The 23,017-nt window shown below is 41.8% G+C and overlaps 1 protein-coding gene and 1 non-coding gene across 2 annotated transcripts; one reads left to right on the top strand and one right to left on the bottom strand.

Moving 5' to 3' along the window:
- The first annotated feature begins 9,840 nt into the window (after positions 1-9,840).
- LOC133795821 (uncharacterized) lies at positions 9,841-12,567 on the top strand. Its single transcript, XM_062233277.1, has 3 exons — positions 9,841-11,108; positions 11,214-11,436; positions 11,512-12,567. Exons 1-3 carry the CDS (start codon positions 9,841-9,843, stop codon positions 12,565-12,567), a joined length of 2,547 nt encoding a protein of 848 aa, XP_062089261.1.
- LOC133799009 (small nucleolar RNA R71) lies at positions 10,375-10,481 on the bottom strand. Its single transcript, XR_009876219.1, has one exon. It is a non-coding gene; the product is annotated as a small nucleolar RNA R71 (small nucleolar RNA).
- Positions 12,568-23,017: the final 10,450 nt, after the last annotated feature.

The raw sequence follows: 23,017 nt of genomic DNA on the forward strand, positions 1-23,017 counted from the left end.
GCTTCCCTCGATACACCTTTCTTCGCTTTAGATATTGAGGCATTGTAGCACTCCCTCGCTTCCCACTGGTTTCCCAACACGCATCCTATCCCTGCGTCGGTTGGTAATTTCATGGAAAGGTGCCATATTGAGGTAACATCTTGCAGGTCGACCAAAATTGGCCTTCCAATTACAACATTATACACTGAAGGACAATCAACCACTATGACAGTAGTGAGTAATGTCCTATTTGCAGGTGCAGTTCCTGCTGTAACTGGGAGCTTAATCGATCCTGTCAGGGCGAGCCCTTTGCCAGAAAAACCATATATGGTTTGGTTGCATGGCTCCAGGTCCTTGACGGACAACTTCATCCTTTCCAGTGAATACTTGTACAAGATGTTGACTGAGCTCCCTGTGTCAACCAACACCCTTTTAACCATCATGTTGGCGATTTGGACATCAACGACCAGTGGATCGGAGTGTGGGAATTGAACGTGCTGAGCATCGTCTTTAGAGAAGGTTATCAACTCCTCTGTTCGAGCTTTCTTTGGTGCTCGATCCTCCACACTCATCATCTCGATGTCTTGGTCATGGCGTAATGTCCGAGCGTATCGCTCCCTTGCTTTCCCACTATTTCCTACAATGTGTGGGCCGCCACAGATGGTGAGTAACATTTCTGCCACATGAGATGGTTGTAAAGGTGGCGAGCATTGGTGTGCAGGCACCTGCTCGTTGCCACCTACAGCCTCTCGCTGATAACCTCCCGTGGCTCGTACGTATCTCCTTAGGTGTCCCTGCCTGATCATGAACTCGATCTCGTCCTTCAACTGGTTACACACATTGGTGTCATGTCCATAGAAGTTGTTAAAATGATAGAATTTTGTCGTATCTCTCTTGGAGATATCCTTCCTTATAGGTACTGGTCGCTTATAAGGGACATTAGAGCTGGTCGCCTGGTAGACCTCTGCTCTACTTTCAACAAGGGTCGTATAGTTGGTGAATCTTGGCTCATATCTATTGCCTTTGGGGCGTTTATTTTTCAGATGTTGATGGCTCATTGCCCACCCTTTTTCCACCATTTCTGCCATTTCCATTCCCGTTGCCATTGGGTTTGTCCGACCCGTTGGCGGCCTTGGCGGGATCTTCCTTCGGTCCCTTGTCTTTCGTGGGTGACTTCCCTTCGTTGGCGATCGCATCTTCGAGCTTGATGTATCAATCAACTCGATCCAGGAATTCCTGGGCACTCCTTACCCCATTCTTTCTCAGGCTGCTTCAGAGGGGAGAATGACGTCTAACACCGGCAGTTAGGGCCATCATATTTCCCTCGTCGCCCACTGTTTTGGCTCCAGCAGCTACTCGCATGAAACTCTGGACGTATTCCTTCAAAGGTTCTCCCTCCTTTTGGCATATCTTGACCAGTTGGTTGGCCTCAATGGGGTGTACGCGACCCGCGTAGAATTGTCTGTAAAATTCCTTCACGAACATTTCCCAGGATACTATACTAGCAGGAGGGAATTTAAAGAACCACTCTTGGGCGGTGTCAGATAGTGTGGTGGGGAAGATCCTACAGTGGGCATCATCTGACACCTTCTGAATATCCATTTGTATCTCAAATTTGTTGACATGAGATACTGGGTCCCCGTACCCATCAAAGTTCGGCAGTACTGACATTTTGAACTTGCTGGGGGTTTCTGCCACAACAATCCTCTGCACAAATGGAGTGCCTCTCCTCCGGTCGTACTCTATGTGGGATGTCCGGCTCCCGACCAGCTACTGTATTCCCTGGTTCAGAGCATCAATTTGAGCCTGAACCGCGCCTGGGATTGTTGGGGCGACTGGTGCTAGAGGAGCATACTCATCGTGCCTCTCGCGCCTGTCGTTGAGTACGTCTATCAAGTCATCATCCCTCCGCCTTTGCTCGCTAACTCCTAGCCGATCAAAGATGTTATGATGTCTCGGCTGCCCCCCAACGTTATGGCTTACAGGCCTATTATCTATTGGTGGGGGGTTCCTGTCTCCACCTCTTTTTTCATGCCTTCAACCAGCATTACCCCTGCCAGAATCGGCCTCATTGTAGTCATGGTCATCTCTAAATTGTGGCCGACTTTGGCACGACCGGCTGGTCACGCTGTTTCCTCCTCTGGCTGACATTTCCTGAGCGTCAGGGGGAGGCCTGTGCTGGTCGGTGGTCCCCGTGCATTATTATGCCGTGGGGGGTCCCTGAATATAGAGCGTGACTCGTTATGCCTTCTGTGGGCAGAAAGACGTTGCCCCCCGCTCGGTGGATTTGGCTCATCGTCCCCTTGGCATATAGGGCTACGGGGCAGCTACCCGGCCCTATTCTGCCTGTGGCGCTGGGGATTGCCGCGACTAGCTTGAGAAGATGGTTGTTGCTCGGGATCCCGAATTAGGACATCATCCTGAGCAACAGGTGGCTGCTCCGGCCTTTGTGGGCTTGTTGGCTGGATCAGAGGACTCGGGTTAGGGGCCCGTTACAGTGGTGCACTTGGTGGCTGATCCGGTTGAGAGGTCAGTGTAGCATGCCCTCTGGCCAACTGAATGGCTGCTTCAAGAGTGGCTGTGGCATCTCTCTGCCGACAGTCCATTTTTGCCTGTTGCTCATTTAGCTCCTGGCGCTGACGCTCAATCTCCCTTTGTTGCAGCGCCAAGGTCTCTGCCGCATTTTCCTGATTGGCCCTAAGACTGGCCAACTCATCCTGCAACATGCCTAGTGTTGACCTTAGCATCTCAGAATCCATTTCCTCCTCCTAAAAATCCAAGCGTGGTTCATTTTCAGCCACATTTGGAGGAGGAGGTTGAGATGACGCAGCGCTAGCAGCCTGTCCAGCTCTCTTGGATGTCTTCGCCATTTGATTTTCTTTAAGCTTTTTGACTAATCTCTCAATGAAAGCACCAGAATGTTGACCCTCAATTTGGCCAACGACACGGAACCAAAATAACGACAAAGAAACAAAAAGGAAATCAAGAATGAAATCAAATGGGAAGAAGGTGACACAAATGATTTATAGTGGTTCGACCCCAACTGTGTGGTAATAACCTACGTCCACTTAGTATTCTTATTGATATTGAATCCCAATGCCGTGATAAAAAAACTAGGGTTCTTGAGTTTCACAAGCCTTAGGAGGATTACAACTTTTTGTGAATAATCACAATATGCTCTCTCTATCAGTATTCAAGTTCAAGGTTCAAAAGTCCCTTCCTTGAGCCCTCTCACGTATATTTATAGGCTAAATGGGGTTACATGGGCCAATGGGCCTTAATTATCCTTAATATCAGCGTATCAAGACAATAAAGAGAAAATATAATAAGTGTAGTTATTACAAGATTGTATATCTTAAAGGAAATAAATCGAAGCATGTGACCAGACTGGTCGCATCTAAACACGAGATCTGATGAAGTAATAGATATCTAGTCGATAGGCGAACAACATTCCTTCACTTTATCGCTAACACATGCCAACCACATGTAATAAATTCTTGCCACATCATCAGGAGACATTTTTGGGTAAACATTCATGAACAGTAATAACATATCACAAAATCATATCTGGCATGCCTAGCAATTATAGCCTTAATCATGCATGCAAACAAGTTCTGATAATGACGGGGGATTCATGATGAGGAATCCTACCCTCCTGAATGGATGACTATCAAGTCAATCCTAATCAGATGAGTGATTTAACACTTTGTGGTTCCATTAACCATAATGAGTGACTGACAAGCAAGTCACTACGGGGCTCAACACCCACAGCCATGTGACTGATGATCATTATAATCATATAGAGCTTGTAGCCCTGAACAGATGAGTGAATATCACTTCGAGGTTCTGTTTAATCATAATGAGTGATTGACGAGCAAGTTACTACGAGGCTCAGCACCCACAACCATCTGACGGTGTAGTGAGTGATTAATGGGTAGTCACTACGGGGATCAACACCCATAGCCATGTGATGAAAAAGTCACATGGGCCTTCTGGCCCTGGCTCTAAACAGATGAATGACTATTGGGTAAGTCACTTCGGGGTCAACACCCATAGCCATGTGACGAAGTAGTCACCTGGGCTCTCTGGCCCTGACTCTAAGTGACTAGCCATAGGCTAGACAAGCACTTTTAGTTTTCAACAAACTTGAGGTCGGTCCGGCATTAATGCTCATTTGAGTCATTCAATGCAGATGTCGATTAGATCTAATCTTTGTTGGCTTTCATTAACCACGCTAAGACCGTTCTTGACTTATTAGTCAATACCAGGTGACCAGTGCTCAGTACTACTGCCGAACTTGACTAGTGAGTCACAACTTCACAATTAATACTGACACCATTACAAATTCTGACTATTTAGTCAGTGCCACACACAAGTAAACAATGCTACCAGGCATATATCATATGTCAAATATCCAAATGTAGGGCATTCAGCATGCTTACTTAACAGTTGCTAGCATAATTATGATCATGCACAAACATAGAGACTCAAGCTCTGATCAATCTCATATTCAACATTCATGGCATGCCCTAATCACATGTTTCTCGTGCATCACATGCATCACATACTGGGTGCAGTTTTCTTACCTCTGTTCGAGCGAGAAATATGTTAAGAACAACCCTTGAAAACGATCGATCCTTTGATCCCTTAGCGATCACCTAGTCATAACCAAATATGGGATTCCATCAATAAAATAAATCAATAAAAGGTTCCCGGACCAAGACCTAGCCTTCGAGACAACAAATCCCACTAAACCGGGTAGTAGGAACGATCCCGAGGCCTAAGGTTTGAGTTCCCATGATGAAAACACTTCTCTAGCCAAAAATGACACTAAGGGCCGCAGACCTACATCCACCATGCCGCGGTCCACCTCCCAAAACAGAGGCGGCCCCCCTTCAATCCCCAACACGGGCCACGACCCTACCTTTCCCATGCCGCGGCCCAACGACCTTCTAGCACCCACCTGCTTCTTCATCAAGCTTGGGCCGCGACGCTCTAGAACGAAGCCGCGGCCCCACCTGAAACCCAGCCAAAAACCCCTATTTTTCCTCTTCAAACTCAATTCAAAACCTCACTAAAACACTTCCAACATCACAAAGCAAAGGTCCCAACTATTGCCACAACTTGTCTATCATATAACCAACAAAACCTAAGCTTCAAACCAATCAAAACCTCATCAAATTCCTATTCATGTGATCAAAACTTAAACCTCAAAACTAACACCAAAAATAGAGTAAGGAACTAGGAAATTCATGGTTGAATCTTACCTTAAGCTCAAGATTAAACCCTCTTCAATGACTGAACACAAGCCTAGAACCTCAAGCATCAATTTCCAAGCTTGAACCCTCAACTTGAGCTTCAAAATCCAAAGAGAAATGAGGAGAAGAAGATGAACAGGAGAGGAAGAAGAAATGCTCTGTTTTCTACAACCCTCTTAGTTGATATATATCCTTTAGGTCCAAAAGACCAAAATGCCCCTAGGTTCATCTTCTTTCCTTAACAGCCCCCAAGGGTAAAATTATCCTTTCCCATCTAATCCCGCTAATCATAATTAACGTCCTCCAATTCCCATTACTCCCAATATTCTCAAATGCTAATAAATCACATCCCATTACCCTTTAATTCCCGGCAATGAACCAATCCTCAAATTACCCCGAGACTCACCCCGAGCCCTGAAACTAACCTCGTTATAACCAGACCAATAACTTGCATTCAAAGATCGTCTCATGCCGAATGGCTCGAACAAATCCACATATAATGTGGTATTATTCATAATTCACCCACATGCATAAAAATTGTAAATTTGAAACAGTAGTGACCATTTTGAGTTGTAAATCACTTGTAAATGTTTTGATAAGCTCATGAGCAGTTATATATTTAATAAAAGATACCCTTTCCGTTGTATTGTTTTTCACCTTAACCTGTTAATAGCACTTAGAGCACGTTTTTTAACCAAAGGACTCGGGTAGCGGGTCAAATTTTTGATTCACCGTAACTGTTATGGGGTAACCAGGGCATTACACTTATGGCACCAGCTCTCCTCCTCATTACGAAGACAGTTTATAGCGGCTAGGAAGGTGAACTTTGAGGTCAATGCCTTGGCCAACATAAAGAAAGGACCCCTCGAAACCTTCAAGGCCTACATCAAGCACTTTAAGGAGGAAGTTGCTAGGACCAAGATGGTTGACGATGGACAGCAGTTGATGGCCTTGGAGGCAGGCATCCGTGTAGGGTCTCCTTTGTAGGATGTCCTCTAGCGGAGGAGATGTCGTAGGCTCGACGACTTCATTCATTGAGCACACGAGTATATAAACTGGGGGGATGCCCAGATTGGAGTGTTTGGCGGACCAGTCTCTTTTCCTGCTCCGTTACCTCCGAGCTTGTGGCTCCGCAGTTTAGCCCAACTGTCTAGTCAGTTGGCTTTAGTGCCATGCCTCCTGCTGGCTTTAGTGCCGCTCTGATGAGATATGGAGTCGTCCCAACTAAAGACAATGCTTTTCAACCTGTGTTCAACGCTGGAACTGTGGCTCTAGCACAGTCGGCTACACCAAGCAGGACCCCCAATAGAAGTAGGCGCGGGGGCAAGGGCAAAGGCAGAAAGCCCAAAAGAACTGGGGCAGGATCGGCAGGACAAGGAGCGACCTTCGAGGAGAACTATGTCTCATAGTACTCCGAGTACATTGACCTGGTGGAATCTTGGGAGAACATATTCTTGGCCACGAAGCAGCACGTCCATTACCGAAAACCACAACCCATCCAAAGGGACAGGGAGAGAGAGACCCAAAAATTTTTGTCGATTCCATAATGACATGGGGAACCACACCAACGAGTGCCGACAACTCAAGGATGAGATTGAGAACCTCATCAATCTAGGGCATCTAAACTAGTATGCTTGGAGCAGAGCACGCCCGATGTAATGACCCGACTATTTCTAAGACCTCAGACCATTAAAAACTACTAAACATAGCTACTATTTTGGAATAAATACATAAGAAATAACATAACTTTATTTAAAACCCAAAAATAGTGTAATAAATACAAAATACGATATGGGTACCCATTGTTTAATACATAAAAACATAAAACATAAACTTAAATCAATTGTTAAAAAACTAAGCGCGGAAATACATAAAAACATAATCAAAAGACTTAAAAACAATGTCATCCTCGATCTTCCATCAGTCCATTCATCCTCAACACACATGCCAAACTGCCACGAATCTTTCCCGCCTTCCATGTTCATTTTCTTACATCAAGCTAAAAAAAAAAGAATGAGCCTAATGCCTAGCAAGGAAAATCTACTAACAACATATATCATAAATCATAAACATAAGACTATATCATATACATATACTATCAAACATATGACTATAAAAATGTATATCATATAGGACTACCGTAACGCCCTACTTCCTTAGAGCCGTTACCAAGTGAGTTTAAAAATATGCATTCAACTCGCTAATCGAGGTTTTAGAACAGATAGTGTAATTAAGCCATAAACAGAGGAAAAACTTTTGAAATAATTCCACTTCATTGAAAATCATAAAAGTTTGACACCTAGGATCCCAAAATACAGTTTAGAAACATTACATCATATAAATCGGACCAAGTCGACTAAACGACAAAATCTAAGTTTATTTACAAACATTTCCCAAAACCCTCTGGCTGTGGCAGCCAGGCTGGCCAAACATGTACACGCTGCCTCATGCCTACTACACCCATGGTTGGTTGGTCTTCTCTTTACCATTACCTGCACCACAGAGCATCTGTGAGCCGAAGCCCAGCAAGAAAACCCACAAACAGATAACATATGCAACACATATATCAAACATATAAACAGGCCACCAATGGGCTAAACACATACAGCCTAGCCGTCCCAGGCGTTTACCAAGCCATGGGTTCGCGGACCACGCCGTGAGGATATCCCAGGTATCCTTTTAAGGACTCGCCCTGGAAACTCGCACTCCACATGCTCAACGCTGCTCCCGGCCCCTTTCCGTACTCAGCCTTGCACTCAACGTGCCTAACACCGTTCCCGGCCCTTTGCCGTTCCCGGCCCCCTGCCGTCCTCGGCCTACACCGTTCCCGACACTTGCCGATCATTCACATAATAACATTCATAACATGATAAGCAAGTACAAAATTCTAGAAAAACCAGTCAAAGGGCTACGCTCTACAGTTCAAGCACATTGGGCTCAGCCCTGCATACAAGCTCTATGGGAACAAGGGTTTTCTTACCTGAGTCCCGAGCTCTCCGAGCACCGATATCCCGAGCACAGTCCTCTAACTTGAGCCTCGCCAAAACCCTAGTCACCACACATTAACAATATCCATCCATCAAGTTCTAATCCAATAAATAACTTTGAGCCATAACCCTAACCTCCGGGACCTTGAATTCTATCAATCCGGGTGATAAAATCCATCCCGAGCCTTAACCATTGAGTTCCCAAGCCTAAACACCCTTAAAAACACAAACTAGCACTAAGAGCCGCGACCCTGCCCACAAGCGTCATTGATAAGCGTACAAAATATACGCTTATTAATAACATTTTCAGATTGATTTGGTTGTTTTTCTCAAGATAAAGTTTCTATTTAATCTGTTTGGTGAACTTGTGCAGTTTGTCGTTATAATTCTGATTTGTTCGAGAATTTGGATAAATGTTGGTTTTAGTAGCCGAAAATTGGCCAATATGTGGAAATATGGTACAGGCGATATATCGCCTGTCTTGGGCGATATATCGGCATAAGGAGGAATTCCAAATTTTGGCTTTACAGAAACGACATCAGAAACTTGCATTTTTATCGAGAACATTCGCCAGGCGATATATCGCCTGTCTTGGGCGATATATCGGCACGAGGGCATTTTTGGAAATTTTCATGGAAATTCGTAGGTTTTTGGGATTTTTGTAAAAAGAATAAAAGGAAGATCAAAAAGGACAGAGGGAGAGGAAGCATTCTGACGGCAAAGGGAAAGAAACAGAGAAGAATCCACGTTTATTTCGTTTGTGTTTATTTTTATGTTTTTGAATTTTAGATTGGATGATGAAGTTTAATATTATGAACTAAATTCGTATTTAGAGTATTTTAATGTAGTCACTGGATATTCTATTCGTCTTTAATGCAATTTCTATGAATCTTTGAATTTATGGTTATCTATGTTCTTATGTTTAATGCTTGTAATTGATTGGCCATCTGTTGCATGATTATTGGTTTTAATTCAATATATGAAAAGTGAGAATTGGAATAGCTTTAGACAATAGACATAGATTTCAATTTAGAACGAAAGTATCAAATTGGTTTGTGTAGCAATTAGGTTTTTGTTCTTAATGCGGTTTATGTGTAGAATTTATCACAGACATGTAGAAAATTCGCAGGTAAACTGAATATTTTATATCTTGAGAGAGAATAGAATTGTCATTAGTAAACTTGCTATAACCATAGATCACAGAAACATATTAGTTGTATTATTGATTGAATAGAATTGAAGGTTGATGAAATTAGAATACTCTAATCTTTCGCTTATATTAAATTTCGTTAATTAAATTGTGTTTTCTTAGTTTATTGATCATTGTTAATTGTCATTAAAATTTCATTAGTCAAATAGAAATAAAAGTTTGCTATTGGTAATTATTAGATCAATTCCCTGACGGAACGATAATATATTTCCACTACTATTACTTGTTTATTCGATTGCGTATACTTGCGCAGTAGTAAAAATTCGCAACAAGTTTTTGGCGCCGTTGCCGGGGAATTGATATTCTATTAATATCAAAATAGTTAATTTTTATTCTAATTTGGCTGTTTTTATTATTTGAACTAATCCAAGTTGCCGCATTCTGTTTTAATAGGTGAATCTTTTGTATGCGACGTGAAGGATTTGCAAATCTTGTTCCTGTTAATCCTGAAATCGAAAGATCCTGCAGACAAAACAGAAGGAAAAAGAGGTTGGAAGTATCAATGGCTACCAACCAAAGAGACGGGGTTAACAACAATGATGGTCAGAATCATATCGCTCAAGACCAAAATGTGCGAGCATTAAGAGATTATGTGCTCCCCGCTGTCACAGGAGTACACTCGTGCATTAGGCCGCCTACTATTACTGCCAATAACTTTGAGATTAAGCCGGCGATGATACAAATGGTCCAGACTTCTGTTCAGTTTGGTGGTCTCCCCAATGAGGATCCTAACTTGCACATAGTGAATTTCCTTGAGCTATGTGCAACGTTTAAGTTTAATGGGGTGAGCGATGATGCAATAAGGTTGAGATTGTTCCCTTTTTCACTAAGTGACAGGGCAAAAAGTTGGCTTATTTCTCTACAGGCCAACTCAATCAACACATGGGAGGAACTAGCTCAGAAGTTTCTCTCAAAGTTCTTTCCTCCTGCAAAAGCTGCAAAGTTGAGGGGAGAAATCAATAACTTCTATCAGAATGAGGGAGAGTCATTGTATGATGCATGGGAAAGATTCAAAGACCTGCTCAGAAAATGCCCTCATCACGGTATAGAGAAGTGGATGTTAGTCCACAATTTTTATAATGGGCTTTGCGGTACTACTCGCACTATAATAGATGCAGCAGCAGGCGGTGCTTTCATGAGTAAAGGGGCTGATGAGGCATATGAATTGTTAGAGGAGATGGCTATGAACAATTATCAGTGGCCTGCCGAACGAGACACTTCACAGAGAAAAGTAGCCGGGGTACATGAATTAGATGCTATAACTGCTTTAACTGCTCAGGTTGCTTCATTGACAAAGCAGTTGCAACAAAACAAGATCTCAGCTCAAGCCCAGGCTATACAGATGCAATCAGGGTGTGAAATATGTGGAGGGCCTCATTTATATGAACAGTGTACAGCGGCCAACATGTGTGGTAATCTGCCAGTTAATCAGGCTCAGGTACAGGCAGTTGGTAATTTTCAGAGGCCTTATCAGAATCCGTTCTCCAATACTTATAATCCTGGGTGGAGAAATCACCCAAATTTCTCATGGAGAAATAATCAGGGCCAACAGTCACAGTTTCAAGGGCCATACCAGCAGCACATGCCACAACAGCCTATGAATCAGGCCTCATCATCACACCAGCCTAGACCGCAAGATCAACCAGAAAAGACTAATGAGTTGCAAGCAGCCTTGTTGACCCTCACTAATACTCAGACTCAATTCATGACTGAGACCAGATCCTCTATTCGAAACCTTGAGACACAAGTGGGTCAGTTGGCCAACATGCTTAATAACAGACCGCAAGGGAATTTGCCTAGTAATACTGTGGTAAATCCTAAAGAGAACTGTCAAGCAATTTCGTTGAGGAATGGTAAGCAAGTGGAGCAGCCCAGTGTACAAAAGTCAGTGGTTCGGAATGAAGAGTTGGGTGAGAAATCAGATACTAAAGCGAATGGGGTTACTAAAGACCACCAGGGATCAAACAAGTGTCATCCAGTTGTTGATAGTCAGCCAGTTCAAGTTCCATATCCTCAGAGGCTTAGAAAAACTACACTTGATAAACAGTTTTCTAAGTTTTTAGAGGTATTCAAAAAGCTGCACATCAATATTCCATTTCCTGAGGCATTAGAGCAGATGCCTAGTTATGTCAAATTTATGAAAGAGATTCTGTCAAAGAAAAGAAAGATGGAGGAGTATGAGACGGTGGCGCTCACTGAAGAGTGTAGTGTGATATTGCAGAGGAAGTTGCCCCAAAAGTTGAGAGATCCGGGGAGCTTTACTATACCGTGTACAATTGGGAAATTTGAATGTAAGCATGCTTTGTGTGATTTGGGGGCGAGTATAAATCTGATGCCTTTGTCTGTATTCAGAAGACTTTGTTTGGGGGAGGCTAGTCCTACAACAGTCACTCTACAATTAGCAGATCGATCAGTGAAACACCCCAGAGGAATCATAGAGGATGTTCTTGTGAAGGTGGATAAGTTCATTTTTCCAGCAGATTTCATAGTTCTGGATATGGAGGAGGATATGGATGTACCAATCATTCTGGGCAGGCCATTTTTAGCTACGGGGCAGGCTTTGATTGATGTTCAGAAAGGTGAGTTGACACTGCGAGTTCAGGGCGAAGAAGTGGTATTCAACGTGTTTAAGGCCTTAAAGTTTGCAAATGTCAATGACAACTATTTCAGAGTTGACCTGGTAGAGAAAGCGGTGGCTGAAATTAATCTTACAGAGGATTCACTTCAGAAGAGCTTGACAATTGGGGATATAGATGCTGAGTCAGACAGTGAGGTCCAAGAGTGTGTACAGTGGTTGAATTCTAAAGGGCCAATTTATAATCGAAAATATGAAGATTTGGGCCAAGGACCTGAGAGACCATTACCATCAGTTCAGAAACCTCCAGAGCTGGAATTGAAATCATTGCCTGCACATCTTCGCTATGTTTTCCTGGGTGAGAAGGAGACTTTACCAGTTATTGTGTCTTCTTCTCTTTCTAATGAGGAGATGGAAAAATTGTTAAGGGTGTTGAGAACTCATAAGTTGGCAATTGGATGGACGTTGGCAGATATTCAGGGGATAAGTCCATCCACAGTTATGCACAAGATCTTGATGGAAGATGACAGTAAGCCCTCTATTGAAGCACAACGTTGATTGAATCCAGCAATGAAAGAGGTGGTAAGGAAGGAGATCTTGAAGTGGTTAGATGCTGGGGTGATCTATCCTATTTCAGACAGTAGTTGGGTGAGTCCAGTTCAGGTAGTCCCTAAGAAAGGAGGGATTACAGTGGTGAAAAACGACAATAACGAACTTATCCCGACGCGTACTGTAACTGGTTGGAGGATTTGTATAGATTATCGTAAACTGAATAAAGCAACCAGAAAATATCACTTTCCACTGCCGTTCCTTGATCAGATGTTAGATAGATTGGCTGGACATTAGTATTACTGCTTTCTGGATGGCTATTCAGGGTACCATCAAATAGCCATTGCTCCTGAGGATCAAGAAAAGACGACCTTCACCTGCCCATATGGTACTTTTGCATTCCGTCGTATGCCGTTTGGTCTGTGCAATGCCCTTGCCACTTTTCAACGGTGTATGATGGCTATCTTCTTTGATATGGTGGAACGGAGCATTGAGATCTTTATGGATGATTTCTCTGTGATGGGGTCTTCTTTTGACAATTGTTTGACAAATTTGGAGGCTGTGCTGAGAAGATGTGAAGAGGCGAATCTAGTCTTGAATTGGGAAAAATGCCATTTCATGGTAAATGAAGGCATAGTACTTGGGCATAAGGTGTCTAAGAACGGTATTGAGGTTGATAGGGCTAAGATTGCTACTATTGAGAATTTGCCGCCTCCAGTTTCAGTTAAGGGAGTGAGAAGTTTCCTTGGTCATGCGGGGTTTTACAGAAGATTTATAAAGGACTTCTCCAGGATTTCTAAGCCACTCTCGACATTATTGATGAATGGGGTGCCATTTGAGTTTGATGAGAAGTGTCTTGAAGCTTTCAGGATACTAAAGCAGAAGTTGGTGTCGGCACCTATAGTAATTTCACCGGATTGGGACCAGCCGTTTGAGTTAATGTGCGACGCAAGTGATTTTGCAGTGGGTGCGGTTCTGGGGCAGCGTGTTGACAAAGTATTTCAGACTATTTATTATGCCAGCAGAACACTAAATGGCGCTCAGTTGAATTATGCCACTACTGAGAATGAGCTTCTTGCCATTGTCTATGCATTCGACAAATTCAGGCCGTATTTGATGGGGAACAAAGTTATTGTGTATACTGATCATTCCGCAATCAGGCATCTTATTGCTAAGAAAGATGCTAAACCCAGACTTATTCGTTGGGTGCTTCTTTTACAAGAGTTTGATATGGAGGTTCGGGACAAGAAGGGTACAGAGAATTTGGTGGCGGATCACTTATCAAGACTTGAGTTGGGGGATAAGTCAGAACTTGCTGCAGGAGAGATTAATGAGAGTTTCCCAGATGAACAATTATTTGCAGTGGAGGATGAGTTTGTGCCATGGTTTGCGGATTATGTGAATTATTTGGCAGCCAACGTAGTGCCACCGGAATTTGTTGGGCAGAGACTGAAAAAGTTTTATCTTGATGTGAAGAACTACTACTGGGATGATCCTTTCTTATTTAAACAAGGTCCAGATTTGATTATCAGAAGATGTGTGCCGGAAAGAGAAATGAAGGACATCTTGTTTCATTGCCATGCATCGCCGACTGGTGGACATTTTGGGGGAGCAAGGACTGCTGCAAAGGTCCTTGAATGTGGATTCTATTGGCCTACTCTGTATAAAGACAACTATGACTATGTGAAACGGTGTGATCGTTGTCAAAGGGTAGGTAATATCTCAAGACGTCATGAAATGCCTCTCACTAATATATTGGAGGTTGAATTATTCGATGTTTGGGGTATTGACTTTATGGGACCCTACCCACCGTCGTTCTGTAATTTGTATATTTTATTGGCGGTGGATTATGTAAGTAAGTGGGTTGAAGCAGTTGCTACTTCAACTAATGATGCTCAGGTGGTAGTCAAGTTTCTGAAAAAGAATATTTTTTCTCGTTTTGGCACACCTCGAGCGATTATAAGTGATGAAGGGACTCATTTCGCCAATAAGATTTTTGATTCCTTAATGGAGAAATATGGAATTAAGCACAAGATGGCATTGGGATATCATCCGCAGTCAAATGGGCAAGCGGAAGTGTCAAATAGGGAGATTAAGCTGATTTTAGAGAAGACGGTGCAAGTTAATAGAAAGGATTGGTCGAATAAGCTTGATGATGCGTTATGGGCTTATCGGACGGCTTTTAAAACGCCAATTGGTACTTCTCCCTACCGTCTTGTATATGGTAAAGCTTGTCACTTGCCATTTGAATTGGAGCATAGGGCACAGTGGGCGTTAAAGAAGTTGAATTTCAATCCGGCCGCTTCGAAAGCATTAAGGTTAGCTCAACTGAATGAGTTAGATGAATTGCGTCATGATTCCTACGAGAATGCAAGAATCTACAAAGAGAAGACAAAGAAATGGCATGATAATAATATTGTCAATCGGACTTTTCAAGTGGGCGATAAGGTGCTGCTATTCAATTCCCGTCTCAAGTTATTTCCGGGAAAATTAAAGTCTCGATGGTCGGGGCCATTCAATGTTACAAAAGTTTTTCCATATGGGGCTTTGGAGATTCAACAAGGTGATTCTTCGCCGTTTAAAGTTAATGGACAGCGGGTGAAGCATTACTATGGAGGAGAACTTGAGACGAAGGTCAATATTACTCTGGTGGATTCTTGAAGGAAAGGAAAGCAGCGTCCGGCTAAATGACGTTAACGACAGCGCTTTTGAGAGGCACCTCATTATTTTGTAATTTATTTTCGTTTTCGTTTGACATTATTATTTTTAATTTCTTTTAGTGTAGTAAAACCGTGAAAAACGTGAAAAAAAATAAAATAAAAAATAAAAAAAAATGTTGAAAAAAAGTTGATGAATTTTGAACAGTGTTCAGGCGATATATCGCCTGAACCAGGCGATATATCGCCTGGACAACCGATTTGGAGGGGATTTTTGGCTTTAAGTTGGAATTTTTTTTCGGTCCCAGGAGATATATCGCCTATCAATGGCGATATATCGGCATCAGTGGATGAGAAGGCGACATATCGGCGGTGCAAGTTGCGAAATATCGCCGTGGAAGTCAGAGACGCTGTTTTGGTATACTGCATGTGGCGATATATCGCCACATACAGGCGATATATCGCCTGGAGCAATTTGGGATGCGCTATATCGGGGGTAGTGGAGGCGAAGTATCGGCACGCAAGTCAGAGAGGGTTTCGGCATATAGCTTGTGGCGATATATCGCCACTTACAGGCGATATATCGCCTGGATGAATTTTTTGAAAAAAAACAGTCACGTGGGGCGCACATGACCCACTTATATCAGTTATATCAGTCCTAAAACCCACATATTCGACCCCATCTTCCAGAACCGAAACCCTCATTCAAATCCTTCCCAAATTTCACTCAATTTTCCTCTCAAGCAAAACTTCTCTCAATCATCTTCATCAAGCAATCAAGGGGCCGATTAAAGCAGTGATTCACCACCGATTTTATCATCATCATTCTCCAAGATTTTCAAGGTACATTGTTCAGTTTGGTGTGTTTGATGCTTTATTGAGAAATTTGGAGAACTTAAAGTTGTTTTGGGCTTTGGACGAATTTTTGATATCTATTGCAAGATTGGCTTCTGTGTACTGTTTTTATTATTATTGGGAGCATATTCTATACAGTTGGGGAAGATTGTGGGGTTCATTGAGTTTTGTTGGCCACTTTTTCTTGATCGCACACTAGGTGTTTGATAAAATTCCTCAGTGAACGGTTTTGGACTATTTTGGATATTCTAGTGTGTTTTTGAGTTGATTTTGGGTTCTCAGTGTATTCAGAGACTATACCTTGTATTTTTGTGCTTCAATTCCTCTATGGCTCCCAAGAAAGCAAAAACCATGTCTACCGTCCAAAGAGCCAATGCCAATATTGCCCATACCTTTGTTAATCCCACTGCGCAAAATAAATTCGAGGAATGGATAGTAAAGAATAAAACAGTGATAGTAGAGTCTCACTTTAGGCCCAGTGAATTGGATGGCATACTCCCACAAATGATTATCAATCGGAATTGGAAGCAATTATGTGAGCCAAAACTTTTGGCTAATATTAGTTTGGTAAGGGAGTTTTATGCCAACGCTTTTGTTGAGCGGGATGACCACACAGTATTAGTTCGGGGTAAGAAGGTCTGCTACTCTCCACAAGTCATAAACCAGTTCTACGGCCTAAATGATCCTTGGGATGATGATTATCGTGTAGGGGCCGCAGAAAAGGACTACGATTTGCTTCTAAGGGAAATGACGAAGCTTGGTTCCACTTACAAGATGGGGAGTGACATGATTACTCCAAGATCAATTAGGGCTACATGTTTGAGTCCATATGGGCGGTTGTGGAACAGGTTTGTCATCAGTACTCTCATGCCTTCCACTCAACAAATGGAGGTGACCACTGAACGTCTTTACTTGCTCTATTGTATCTGTTCGGGCAAGTCGATTAATGTTGGGCGGCTTATTACTGAGAGTATCAGTTACATAGCGCGAGGGGCCACATCTGGTGGTCATGGGCATGCTTCATTAATTACCAGTCTCTGTAAGGATCAAGGCGTCCCAATGAACATTAATGAAGTATGTGAACAGTCTCCAATCATTAGTCATCAATCGGTGTTACATCAGGATGAGAATTATGGGGGTGTTCCTCGACCCACTGGTTTGGGATACGAGCCTGTTGATCCGAGTCTGCTGTCCTTGCCACCGACCGATGAGCAACCTGAGACCACAAGGCCGAAGAGAAAGGGGCGGAAACCATCTACTTCTAGAGCTACTGAAGGCTCTAGTTCTCGACAGTATAGTACCATGCAACAAGACATAGAAGAGTTGAAGAGACAACAACAGCTGTTGTTGCATGGTCAGGCGGACATTCGAGATCGTCAATTCCACATGACGAATTACATGGCCGATTTTTGTGGGGCATTTGCGCGCTATACGGGCTTCAATGATTTTCCCCAATGTCCTTCAGAATTGCGCCAGCCATATCAGCCGCCTCCAGATTCAGATGATGAAGAGTAACTGTTCGGTTGTCAGGTTTTTTCTAGTTATTTTATTTTATTTTTTTTTCTTTTAGTTCAGGTCCTTTGGATTTTGTGAAACAGTGAGGGCACTGTTTATTTCAAGTTTGGGGGACTATTTACTTTTCTTTTGATTTTTTTTATTTATTTTTAATTTTAATGTTGGATGACTGTACAAAACTATTATTGACTGAGACAGGTGGGCTTCAATGATGATATATGCTAATTCCTTGATGTTGTTAGACTGATGCTTTGGATATGTAGACTGTGTGCTTAACCTGTTGATAAATGATCTGAGTATTGTCATTTGTGTAGTATATGTGTTTTATTTAATTTATGCTCTACATTATATAAGTTTATAAGTATTGTGGGAATTGGTATGTATGGTGGATGTTGAAATAAGCTAGAACTTGCTCAGTTGATTTGTTGAGACGAAATGCTAAATGAAGTATTGAGTAGAGATGATTTAGGCAATTTTCTTTGTAAACGTTTGAGCCTTTCTAGCTAACCCATAAAAATTTATCCTTAGTTACCCTTTTTGAGCCTAAAGCTTTGGTTTTTGTTATCGATTATACTATTGAGCCTAAATTTCCTAACTTCATAATTTTTCCTTTTCCTTTGTTATCATAAGCATATAATTTGTGGGAAAGTGGAATGGAAAATAGGGAGGTATTAGTATGATTTGAATGTAGTATGATTGTACAAAAAGAAGAGAGAGATAAGTTTTTGAGAAAATAGAAAAAAAAATTCACTTTGTCACACTCCTTGATTATATATAGAAAATATTAAGTTTGGGGGAGTGTGATTTGAAAAAAAAAAAAGTGATGAGTATAGAAAAAAAAAATGATACAAAAAGAAAAGAAGAAAAAAAAAATGATGAAAGTATGTAATCTCTCTCTCTCTCTAATTGTATAAATGGGTGATTTTTGGTGTGGTGAAGAGAAAGTTGGCTAGTTTTAAGGTTTATATACTTATGGTAATTTCGAGCCTAAATGACTATTTATCTACCTTTACCTAAGCCTAATGTTATGAGCCTATAAAAGTCCTTTTGATCTACTTGATACAGATTTTATATTAGTGGAGACAAGTTAATTGAGCAAGCTTATGGTGAATTTTGATGGGTTTGTGGTATGAATGAATGTTGATACTTGTAAAATTATGTTTTGTATGGTATTCGTTAAATGAAATATGTATGTGCATGAATGACAGTATTTGGAGAAATTATTGATATGTTGAAATTCTAGTCACATGATCTGAAGCATTGGTTGAGCGATTGAAGAGGAATTGGAATTTTTGAGAAAAATTATGCCCCTTGTCTAAGTTTAAATTTTTCTGTGAAGTTAAGTCATCCAATAGTTTTTTTTTAGTTTTGGATTGTTTCTTTGTTCTTTCTTTTGTTTGCTTGAGGACAAGCAATCAGTCAAGTTTGGGGGTGTGATAAGCGTACAAAATATACGCTTATTGATAACATTTTCAGATTGATTTGGTTGTTTTTCTCAAGATAAAGTTTCTATTTAATCTGTTTGGTGAACTTGTGCAGTTTGTCGTTATAATTCTGATTTGTTCGAGAATTTGGATAAATGTTGGTTTTAGTAGCCGAAAATTGGCCAATATGTGGAAATATGGTACAGGCGATATATCGCCTGTCTTGGGCGATATATCGGCATAAGGAGGAATTCCAAATTTTGGCTTTATAGAAACGACATCAGAAACTTGCGTTTTTATCGAGAACATTCGCCAGGCGATATATCGCCTGTCTTGGGCGATATATCGGCACGAGGGCATTTTTGGAAATTTTCATGGAAATTCGTAGGTTTTTGGGATTTTTGTAAAAAGAATAAAAGGAAGATAAAAAAGGACAGAGGGAGAGGAAGCATTCTGACGGCAAAGGGAAAGAAACAGAGAAGAATCCACGTTTATTTCGTTTGTGTTTATTTTTATGTTTTTGAATTTTAGATTGGATGATGAAGTTTAATATTATGAACTAAATTCATATTTAGAGTATTTTAATGTAGTCACTGGATATTCTATTCGTCTTTAATGCAATTTCTATGAATCTTTGAATTTATGGTTATCTATTGTTCTTATGTTTAATGCTTGTAATTGATTGGCCATCTGTTGCATGATTATTGGTTTTAATTCAATATCTGAAAAGTGAGAATTGGAATAGCTTTAGACAATAGACATAGATTTCAATTTAGAACGAAAGTATCAAATTGGTTTGTGTAGCAATTAGGTTTTTGTTCTTAATGCGGTTTATGTGTAGAATTTATCACAGACATGTAGAAAATTCGCAGGTAAACTGAATATTTTATATCTTGAGAGAGAATAGAATTGTCATTAGTAAACTTGCTATAACCATAGATCACAGAAACATATTAGTTGTATTATTGATTGAATAGAATTGAAGGTTGATGAAATTAGAATACTCTAATCTTTCGCTTATATTAAATTTCGTTAATTAAATTGTGTTTTCTTAGTTTATTGATCATTGTTAATTGTCATTAAAATTTCATTAGTCAAATAGAAATAAAAGTTTGCTATTGGTAATTATTAGATCAATTCCCTGACGGAACGATAATATATTTCCACTACTATTACTTGTTTATTCGATTGCGTATACTTGCGCAGTAGTAAAAATTTGCAACAGTCGTGGCTAGCCTCAGAACAGAGGCTAGCACCTCACTGACACCCACACGGGCCGCGACACGTACACCAAGCACCGCGGCGCGCATGAACTTCTCGGCCTCCCATGGCCGCGCGCGCACACGGGCCGCGGCGCACCTCTCCTAGGGCTGCGGCGCACCTCTCTTAGGGCTGCGGCCCTCACCTCCGAACCCAGAATTCTTCACCAACTTTCTATATTTTCCTCAAGCCAATTGACCCTAAAAATTAGCTAACAATCTCAGTTAATTAACACAAACATTCCAGCTCAATATCAACATCAATACCCCATTGAATCCTGCTCCAAAGCTCAACTAAAACACTCAAGACAGATCAAACTTACCCAACATGCAAACTCTAACAAACCAACAGCAAATCTAAACTTAATCTTTATAATTAAGGCTTACCCTTGCTGGATTAAGCTTCAGAATCAGTCCCCTATGCTCCAATCTTCAAGCTTCAAGCTCCCTTAAATCCCCAGCTGAAATCCCTTAGCTTTAAGTTGATTTCCCCAAAGTTTTCCTTAGAGAGTGAGGAGAGAAAATAATAAGAACCTATCTTCAGCTGGAAGGTAAGAATAGGTGTCGGTTTCTACAAGCCCCTAAATGGTTCTTCCTGTTTGTTTTATTTAACTTAGTCTATGTGGTTACCTCAAGGCTCGGGGTACCAAAACGTCCCCGAGGGCAAAATGGTAATTTTTCCCAATATTCCCTCCTAGACATTCTATCCTCAAATATATCTCCAAATATTATTTTCTTGACCCGATAACCCCGTAACACATCTAGTACCCAAATTACCCCTCGACTTGCCCCGAGTCTGAATCTCAACCCTGTTGTGACTTTCTATCTAACCGCTCCCCAGGACTGTCTCTGATCGTGCTGCACAGACATATCACATACATAAAACATTTATCACATTTATGCCCCTAATATCCAGACAGGGCCCACATGCACATTTAACTCAACCAAACATGTATCACTATCATATATTCACATTAATTCATACATTAACATAATAATCCATTTATTGCCCTCCAGGCACACTAATCAAGGCCCTAAGCCCTATTAGCAAATTCGGGTCGTTACAACTACCATATTAATGGCCATTAACTCATTAACATGGTATGTGATAAAATCATCTAGGTCCTCTGTCTACAATCGAGGTAGGTTAGATCACAACTATAGTATATGATAACCCATCTAGGTCCTCTGTCTACTAATCAAGGTAGGGTAAATCATAACTCTAAACCATGAAAATGATAAAAATTCTTGGGGTTTGCTATCTAAGCAACTATAAACCCCAAGTGACTACAAAACATATTTATACATATATACATAACACATATCATAGCATAAAACATATCAAAACATATAAACACATATAATCTATCCTTTATTCCTTACCAAAAACCGGGATATGGAGACAAGAACGGGATTTGGAACACTCCTAAAACCAACAGTAAGAATCGTGAGTTTCTAAAGAAAAAGAGATGAAAAGAGAACTAAACCATCCAAGTAGAAACTTACCAAAAACCTTAATTTTCAAGGAACTTAAACACCTAACCAAGAATCATAAACAAGAGTTAGGATCTGAATGAAAACAAAAGAAAACTAAAGAACCATGAAGAACTGAACTTAAGGATAAGAATACCTTGGAAAACTATGACTTTGATCTACACCTCGAAATAACACTATATCTCACTTCCCAAGTGTTTAGAAAAGCTTAGATTGGAAAAGCTTTTACCCCAAAACCCAAGTGTTTCTCTCTATAGTAATCTTAGTAGCTTGGAGGCTCTGAGAATGCTTCAGGAATGAAGGAAATGGCTGAGTACTAGGTCCTATTTATAGAGTTCAAAGAGTGAAACTAACCCTTTTTAGAATGAATAAATAAATGAATATAAAATGAAAAAGATTTGAATTTTCGTTCAACAGATGCCCAGAACTCGGTCAAAATTGTTAAAAGGCAGGTCTAAGTGGTTAAGGCTGTTTTTAAATTTAAAATCCTCAAGTATTCCAAAATCACTCCACGGGTGATATATCGCCTACCCTGGGCGATATATCGCCTAGACCTATATCCCGAGCCCCGTTTGTTTGTGCAAAGTCGACGTGTGTGGATGCTCAATATTCCATGCCCATAGAAGTTCCAAGATGCATGCTAAGGTCCCATAAAAGCCTAAATACATGTTTGAGCCACGAGACGCTCGGGCCACCGCCCTCTCGCAACGGCCTCGCATGCACCACTCGCCTAGCTTCGCCGAGGCTGCACCTCGAGGGCCTCGCGAGAGAAGGCCTCCCCTAGCCTCGCCTAGATCCTTGCCTCGCCGAAAAGCTCGTGGAAGGGTCTCGCATGCCTCAGACCATGCCTCGCAAGATGGCCTCGCGTGCCCAAATCCGTGACGCATAGGAGAGCCTTGCGTGCCTAGGTTCGTGGCTCGTAGGAGGGCCTCGCGTGCTTAGGACCGTGTCCCGCGAGATGGCCTTGCGTGCCCAGGTCCGTGACGCATAGGAGGGCCTCGCGTGCTTAGGACCGTGTCCCGTGAGATGGCCTCGCGTGCCCAGGTCCGTGACGCATAGGAGGGCCTCGCGTGCCCAGGTCCATGACGCATAGGAGGGCCTCGCATGCTTGGGACTGTGTCTCGCGAGATGGCCTCGCATGCCCAGGTTCGTGATGCATAGGAGGGCCTCGTGGGTCCAATTTAGTGGCTTGCGGGAAGGCCTCTAGGTCAGCATCTCACGAACCTCGCTCAGGTGCCTAGGCCTAGCACCTCGC

This window comes from Humulus lupulus, chromosome 8 (genome assembly GCF_963169125.1).
Source record: "Humulus lupulus chromosome 8, drHumLupu1.1, whole genome shotgun sequence".
Classification (NCBI taxonomy): domain Eukaryota; kingdom Viridiplantae; phylum Streptophyta; class Magnoliopsida; order Rosales; family Cannabaceae; genus Humulus; species Humulus lupulus.

Coding starts and splice junctions, on each gene's coding strand:
- LOC133795821 (XM_062233277.1), top strand. CDS start 9,841: ATGCGACGTGAAGGATTTGCAAATCTTGTTCCTGTTAATCCTGAAATC. Junction 11,109..11,213: donor AATGAGTTGCAAGCAGCCTT/GTTGACCCTCAC, acceptor GCTTAATAACAG/ACCGCAAGGGAATTTGCCTA. Junction 11,437..11,511: donor TTGATAGTCAGCCAGTTCAA/GTTCCATATCCT, acceptor GTATTCAAAAAG/CTGCACATCAATATTCCATT.